The 8546-nt window shown below is 33.2% G+C and overlaps 1 protein-coding gene and 1 non-coding gene across 3 annotated transcripts; one reads left to right on the top strand and one right to left on the bottom strand.

Moving 5' to 3' along the window:
* Positions 1 to 3735: 3735 nt before the first annotated feature.
* On the bottom strand, positions 3736 to 7904 carry LOC140837139 (uncharacterized). 2 transcript variants are annotated; one of them, XM_073203182.1, is made up of 9 exons: positions 7684 to 7904; positions 7476 to 7552; positions 6501 to 6603; positions 5957 to 6054; positions 5694 to 5824; positions 5403 to 5511; positions 4547 to 4738; positions 4330 to 4466; positions 3736 to 4248 (listed from the first exon to the last, which is right to left on the bottom strand). In XM_073203182.1, the coding sequence occupies exons 1-9, from the start codon at positions 7871 to 7873 to the stop codon at positions 3960 to 3962; spliced, it is 1326 nt and encodes a 441-aa protein (XP_073059283.1). In that variant the 5' UTR covers positions 7874 to 7904; the 3' UTR covers positions 3736 to 3959. The 2 variants fall into 2 exon arrangements, with proteins under 2 accessions (XP_073059283.1, XP_073059284.1); XM_073203183.1 differs by having other exon boundaries at positions 7708 to 7904.
* Positions 7905 to 7973: 69 nt separating this feature from the next.
* TRNAG-UCC (transfer RNA glycine (anticodon UCC)) lies at positions 7974 to 8045 on the top strand. Its single transcript has one exon. It is a non-coding gene; the product is annotated as a tRNA-Gly (tRNA).
* The last annotated feature ends 501 nt before the right edge of the window (positions 8046 to 8546 follow it).

Here is an 8546-nt window from a genome sequence, read left to right as displayed (position 1 = left end):
TTAGCGAGTGATTTTCACGTAGGAGCAGATGTATTTAGGTTTCTCCCTCGTACGTGCTAAATATCGGTCGAATTTTCATAATTTTTTACGGTTGTCCAAAAATAATTGTTACTTAAATATAATTTGGGTAAATCTCTCGTGAGTGTCAACCCTACAAATATTCATAATAAAAAATAATACTTTTAACATAAAAAGTAATATTTTTTCATAGATAACCTAAAAAAGATATTCGTCTCACAAAATACGATCCGTGAGAACGTCTCACACAAATTTTTATAATATTATTTTCAATTTTTGTTTTCTCAAATATGTTGGTTAGGTTTTATCTTCGATAGCATCTTTCTTTATTATTAATTAATATATTCATATTAATTAATAATTGAAAAACGTATCACTATTATTTAAATAAACTAAATATGACGAAAATAAAAAATTTATTTGAAAACTGTGTTTTCACAATAAATTTTAATTTGTGCGGGAAAAAAAGAAAACAAATTTATTATTTAGGACGAAAAGAGTATAATGTAATATTTTTATCATTCACACAAAGCAAAAACAGTCAAATTAATTGGATATGTTAACCTATTTTGGATCTCGATATTTTAACAGGTCAAACTTAGGTCTTACGGCAATGAATTTGTATTTCTGGATTTTTGTTCTTATTACGTCGGAGACAATGTCGTGGCCGAAATCAGACAATGTTGATATGACATTAGATTTTGGTAACATAGAACTGGAAATGTCGATGCGTCTGCTACCATGTCAAGCAAAATAAAACTAATAAAAATGCAAAATTAATATGGAGGTAAAAGAACCAAAATGTTTGAGAGTTATTCAGAGCTCGATTTGATAAAAAAAAAAAAAAAAAAACTCGTTTGAATAAGTTTGTTCATTTTATCAAGCCAAGCTGGAGCTTTATTTCGAGCTCGACAATTTAATCAAATCAATATCAAGTATAAGGATGTTTTTTTATCTTATTGTTTTCTTTTGTTATTTGTAATATTTTCTCACTAAATACATATATTTTATTATAATCTTCATTTATTACAATTTTTTGGGCAATCAATATATGCAATTTTTTCATTTACAATATTATTTGCTATTATTCTCTTTTACGTAAATTGACAGTAATTGTCATTGAATTTTCTAATTTCTTAGTCACCTTTAATTTGTCTAAAAAAATATGGACGTACTGTTATAAAAAAAAATTGATTGAATATTATCATTTATTTGTAATTTAATATGCGAAATCTGAAAAAACTAAAATTTTGGAAATTGGAAAAAAATACAGATGAACTATTGAGAGAAATTCTAAAAAATTTTGTTGTTGCTTTTGTTGGATGTGTTTGTTGTGTCCTATTCTGATTCTTCTTTCTATTTTTGTTACACTCCGCGGTGCAGTTCCGACCATATTCCGCGATCGTCCGTGATACATCGTGGATCAAATACTCTATCGTGGTATTCAACTTACACCTTCTTGGGCTCGTCCATTGGGCCTCTCTATATTCTGCAGGCTTTTTATAATTAGTAAGCTTTAAAGATTTGAGCTAAATAATAGTATAACAATTTAATTTGGAAACTGAATTCATTTTATGAAAAACAATACTTATTCATCCAATTATTATTTTTTATAACTCAAAAGAGTTAATATTTTTCTTATCTTCTTCATCTCACTGTAGAAAAATATTAAAAAAAAACATGTATAGAAAAATATTTTTATGTATCGTTTTTTATCTATATATTTTGTTATATGTGAACATATATTCTAATTCATTGTTTTAATCCGCATATATCTTCATTGTATAATTTGTATACATTAAAGATGAATAAGTATGTTTTGTAGTTTTTTATTACATGGGCTTAGATTGATATATTAAACTATTATATACGTAGATATAAGAATTTTCAAATTCAATTTATTAACGACGACTTTTCATAACAAAGACCAACTCAAAATAACGAAAATTCAGATTCATAATTATTTTAAATATGGTATAAAATAATAGATGGAATTTTTTTTACCTTTAAATTGCAAATATGGTGATAAATGCATGTATGTGCACTATTTCACCGCGGCGATCGATTTTCTCTTTACCCCCAAATACTCTTGGAAGCTCCATCCTCCGGGGGCAAGGAATCGATATTCATTTAATAAGACCAATGCACTCCAACAGCGTCCACAACACCATTTTTCCTTAAAGCCAAAATTCAATTTTCAGTGTGTTAGTTCAGAAATCTATGAACTAAGCTAAGCAATCTCATCTTAAACCAAAACATCAACAAGCTGAAAAGTGAAAACAATATTTTCCCTCGTAAAGATTTGCACAACCTTATTCAACTCAAATCAGCTTGTTCAAACAAGAAATGAAAAATAAAGAGATATAATCAGAGGAAGTTTTCCACTTACCTTGTATAAATCGGGGAATCGAAATTCGCTGATGAACAGAAACTGTTAACTATTTTTTTTCCAAATAATATGTTAAATTGGGCCCTTACGTCAATATTATTAAATTTGTTTACCAAAATAACACATTATTTGGGTCATCCATGAAAAAATATTACTATTTATACTAAGAGTATTATTTTTTATTGTGAATATCGGTAGGGTCGACCAATCTCACAGATAAAGATTCGTGAGATCCGTCTTACAAGAGACCTAGTCAAAAAAATAAATGATTATAGTAACACTGTTAAAAAAAATTTAAATTAATATACATGTTTTGTTATAAGATAAATAATATTTAAACTTGGATATATAGTAGATATTGACTTTAAAAATATAATGATAAAAAGCAAAATGATTTACTACAATTATTGACTGAAAATTTCTATTTTATTTCAGATATTATAATCATATCATTAAAAATCAGAATTACATATATGATCAGTCGTAGGAGAAAAAAGTTTTAATTCCTTGACAATATTGCATGAATAATTCGGATAATTATAAAAAAATTAATTTCACGTCAATTGAAACAATTTTTCAAGATATTGATCTTTTGGTACATTAGCCGAATTATCTGATGATGCAAAACATAATTTTTCAAGTTCGGCATATCAAATTGGTGGACAACTCCCATATACTTTTGGGAGTACTTCAGACAATACTGACCAAATATATAATATCGAAAATCTGGAAAACGTTTTTTTGGTTGACCATGAACTTGATGCAGCTCAAAGTAACGTTAATTTCACTCTTTACACATTAATGGATTCTTTTGGACCATCGGCCTACGACATGGATGATCTTCGGGAAGAACTTTCAAATGAAAAGAACCAATTTTCGGGTGGAAAGGAACAAATATAGATGATTTAGAGTAATCTTTTTGAGATATGAAATATGGTAATTTGTAATTGGATATAATGATAGAGTTAATAATTTTCTCTTATTATCAATTAACTGTAAGGTACTTTTTTTCTTCTTTGTAGGTTTTTGAATTTTTCCCTTTGGGTTTTTTCTACGAAGAGGTTTTAACGATGCCCATCACAAGAACCTCATGACTTTCCGAGTTGTGGACTGCATGAGTTATCTACCTTTTCGCATACTCTTGTACAATTTTTCTCTATTTCATTTATATGACATCTATTGTTTAAAAAAAAATACTGATGGAGCTAACTTGTAGTTTCTTGTGAACCTCTTTTATTTGGCAAGATTTATATGAGTTTCTTGTGTACATTTGATTCTGATGGCACGCTTCTTATGGGGACAACATTTGAAGAAGAAAAGGAGTAGAATAAGTTAAAATATCAGAAGCTTCTAAGCAGAGATTTAACTACTATTTATCAGTTTCACATTCACATTCTGAAATGTTCTCATTATTACGAAGCAGCACAAATATAACATCTTCCAATGGAAAGAAAAATGTGGATAAAAGCTTATGCGTTATGTCCACCTTTGAAACATGATAAGTTATTCTTGCACAAAATGTCCAAAAGACGACGCACAAAAAAGGGCATGTTCAAGCTACAGCCTCCAGTGCAGCTTGAAATTTAGCTGGAACTTTAAACAAAGGGGCCTGGATTTCACCCGGCTCGCCAAGCTGGCCGCAGGCAGCCATCCGATCATCGCCTCTACTCATTCTTAAAAAAACAACGCACCCCGCTTCAGCAAGTACATTTCGAAACTCTATCATCTTCTCTTCTTTTGTTGGCTTAAACTGTGATCCACAATGAGGATTGAAAGAAAGGAGATTGATCTTGCACGGAATACCTTGGACAAGTTCGATTAATCTCTTTGCATCATCAATACTGTGTAAAGAAACGGTAAAAGTTTATTGAAACATGGAAACTCCAAAGAAAAAAATGAATGGCACTCAAAGGATACACCACCTGTCATTTACTCCAGAAAGCATTACATATTCAAACAAGACCTTGTAGTCGTGTTTAAAACTAAGCTCTTCTCGAAGGGTGCCCAGAAGCAAGCTGAGGTTATACTTTCGGTTTATCGGCATGACCCAATTTCTAACCTGGTTAGTTTCTCCCATTTCGTTAAGAATCATCAACCAGTAAATTCGCCTTGAAAGAGAATGAGACTGAGAGCACGCACCTCATCTGTTGTAGCATTTAAGCTGACAGCTAATGCACAGTTTGATTCTTTCAGTACACGTCTTATTTGAGGGACTAGCCCGCTGGTTGAAATGGTAACCTTACGAGGACTGAATTGAAGGCCTTGATTGTCAACCATAATGTCTGCAGCTTTAATGACATTCTCGATGTTGTGAAGTGGTTCGCCCATTCCCTACGTCGGGATAAATTTGAGAAATGATTTTGTGAGAAGTACAATACTGATGTTTTAAAGTAAAATCCTCCAAAGATTAACACGAACTTGTTGGAAATATTAATATGGATGGAAAATGACAGAGGTATTCAAATATTAAGACACAAGAGCAAGGAAAAAGTCCTAACACAAAGGACTAATCTATTAAGTCGGGGAGCCACTCTAATTTATAAGTCACTCCACAGCCTGTGTCACCGACATGGGACATGCGACATTGCTTACCTCTTGAAGCGCGTAGAAGCCTACTTAGGTCAGCTTGCACTTGATAATATTTAGCATATGTACTTTATTCCATTTTATAATGTGAAAGCAGGCAACATTTAATGACACTAATAGCCCTTTCCTAAGTTGCTACTTCCATTGTGCCAGTTCTCAACAATAACAATAGCCTTTCCCAAGTTGCAACTTCCATTGTGCCAATTCTCAACGATAACACCAAGATAGACAATAAGTACAAATAGGGAAATCCGAACCCAATACATGTCTTAGGCTAACACTCTCTCAAACATATAAATCGCTCCGCAGTTTCTGGTAGAGCCAATAACATGCAATTTACCAACTTCTTGATCAATGGGGTCATTAGATATGACAGATAAATACAAGCAACTCCAAATCATAAACTTACCATAAATACAATGTTTGTAATGGTGCCTACTTCCTGTGAAAGCAAGCGCCTTGCAAAAACAGCCTGCTCCACTATCTCAGCTACAGACAAATTTCTTTTCAATCCCATTCTGCAATACAAATCAATGGAAGTATCTTAGTTACGGTATTTACTACAAGAAAGCAATCCACTTCCCAAAAGCAGGAGCTTATATTGAAACGAGACCAAAGCAGAGGTTCCTAGTACTTAAAGAAACAAGGGTGAATTAAAAATAGAAAATGAATTGAAAATGATTGGTTTTGATGGTCTTGCCTTCCAGTGTAACAAAATTGGCAGTTCATGGCGCAACCCACTTGACTGGAAACACACACTGTATTTCTGCCCCCACGGCAAGGGATCACAACAGTTTCTATCACCAGTCCATCTTCCAATGTAAATAAAATCTGTAACCTCCTGTGTGTTCCAAATAAATGTGACAGTTCTCGAAAAGTTTTGACATATATGACCGTAGTCCTACAAGCAAGAAGCTATACAGAAATTCAGAGGTATCGAAACAGCCTAAAAGATTGCTTTACCTTCTTGGTTCCATCCGATGCTGTGAGCATATCCTTCAAATGCAATGTCTTGAAATCTGCATGTTCGCTCAACATCCTCTTGAAATCCTTATTCAAACCTGGCAGCGGAAAGTGAAATTTCAGTGTCAAAAGTAGCAAAAGAACAGGGCATCATTAAAAATATGTACTGCCGTTCTTGATGAAGGATCCTTAAGCTTTGTTCGGTTTTGAGAAAACAGCTGCATTATAGTAGATCAATTGATGAAAATAGCCAAATAGGAAAACCTGATGAAAGACTCTTGAGTGGGGAAAATACTGAAATTATTATTTTTTCACCAAATTTTGAGTATTGTTAACTCTTCAAAAAAGAATAATACAAGCCACCTAGAAATCATTTCCCCGATAAAAATGTTCTTTCACAAGGATTGCTGATAGGGTCCCTCATTCCCATCTGCTCAAACTATGAAGCAAAACTACAAGAAGCGGTGTCACAACTAATATTCCAGCATGGAACGTGCGTCACAAGAAATCTAGCCTAGAAAGAGAGAGAGAGAGAGAGAACAACCTTCTAATTCTTCATAGTTGTGTACCCAAAGATTATTTCCATAAAGGCGTTTCCATAGCATCATGGCCTGAGCAGGTCTATAGCCATGAGACTGAACCCATTTCTGTTACATCAGACAACAGAAAATAAGCAGCAATAACAGTGATAAAAATTGATTTCTGAAAAAAACTGAGAGATGACGTTGAGTTATTGTAGTTCTATGTCTGCAAATTAACTTAATAATAGTTAGACTGGTATTCCTCTTTGCCACTGATATATGTATAGATCAAAATAAATACTGAGTGAGGCAAAAGGAAGGTCATATGATAAATAGAATAAGCTCATACTGAAAAAGTTCATCAGCGTCTAACATCTAAGATCGCTTACAAACAAGGTCCGAATCAGAAATTTGATCCATAAGCAATAGTTTGAGCATACTAGACTTAAGTTGTAGAAAAATTACATACAATGTTGATTCCCTGGTAAGGAGAGACGTCTATGCTACCACGGGAAAGTATCGAGGGGCCTCTGGACTATCAGCTGCTCCCCAGGACAGATGATATCGTTAAGGTAGTTTTTGGAATAGGACTTCTTAACACATAAAAACACAATTTTCCCATTTTTAGGGAGAGGTGACAACCCTACGACTCCGCTCCTGCTTGGAACACAGCCAAACATTCATCTCACAAGGTGGGCAAAAAGGCAGCTTTAGCCAGTGGCCCTGAATAAAAAATTAAACTTCATACTTAATCTTCTAAAAGTTCAGATTTTTCTCAATATACTATACAGTCTACTAATAAAGTGTGACTCGATCTCACAAAATGGAGCTTTTAAAGTTAATTCCTACAACCAAGTTTGTCAAGTAGTTGCCTCTCTCGCATTGAAAACCATGAGATCACTGCCATGCAATGCTACAAAGAAACCAACTTGAAAGACGAGAAGGTAAAAAACAACAATTAAGAAGAAATACGAGCTAACGGCTATGGAGTGAAATACCTCAAGTTCAGGATATTTCATCCCTTTTAACAAAACCTTGGAGCCCTTCATCGGGATTTGACTGTTCTCCTTAGAACCTAAACACGATCTAAAACATATTAATCTCGAAAGGGCCGAAAGCCCAGTTCAATAATTGAAAATCTTAAGAAGAACAGGCATAAATCAAGTATTATTTACACTTAAATAAGTATACTTAGAGAGGGATTGCCTGAAGAAGTGGGAGAGGACTGACATGTGACGGCCCGGGAGATTGAGAGAGAACGGCCATGAGAACAAGAACGGTGAGCAATAAAGAGCGAATGGGAGGATGTAGGCGGGAGCATTGAACGGAGAACTTGCATCTGTCGCCTAATCCACGGGCTTCCGCCGCCGCTGAGGCGGCCGAGGCTAATCTCCATCAGTACTCGAATCAGAATGCTTCCGAGTAAATTATCAAAAGCTAAACTTTGTAAATTATTTATGAAACTTATAAAAATAAAATCTTATCATCAAACATGAGCGTTTGTAGTCCAACGGTTAGGATAATTGCCTTCCAAGCATTAGACCCGGGTTCGACTCCCGGCAAACGCATTTTTACTTTCTCCAATTTTTTTGTATGGTGTATATGTCATAGTAGGATTTGTATCTATATTCCACGTAGAAATGATTTAACAAAATTAGCTTCCTAAGCAGACACGATTAAAAAAAAATTATAAGATAATATAGTCAATTTTGTGAGATTAATATTTTATCTGGATCACCCATGGAATATTATTATTTTTTATTACAAATATGAGTATAGTTGACTCGTCTCACGAATAAAGGTCCGTGAAAATGTCTCATGAGAGACCTATTAACAATAATTTTTTAAAAAAGGTTTAGATTGATTTTTTTTTTTGGTTAATATAACATAAAATCGACTAAACCAACTAATAAACATGTTCCAATCTTGTATAAACTGCAAGATTTGTTCCAAACTTATTAGTATCTACGGACTCATAAATTTAAAGACATGTTCTCGAAAAAAATCACAAAAATCATAAATTTAAAAATAGGTAAAATTATTATATTTAAATAATTATCAAAAACTCT

Source organism: Primulina eburnea, chromosome 7 (genome assembly GCF_022965805.1).
Source record: "Primulina eburnea isolate SZY01 chromosome 7, ASM2296580v1, whole genome shotgun sequence".
NCBI lineage: Eukaryota > Viridiplantae > Streptophyta > Magnoliopsida > Lamiales > Gesneriaceae > Primulina > Primulina eburnea.
Note: the sequence above shows the minus strand (reverse complement) of the source record. Positions and strands in the feature narration are given on the sequence as shown.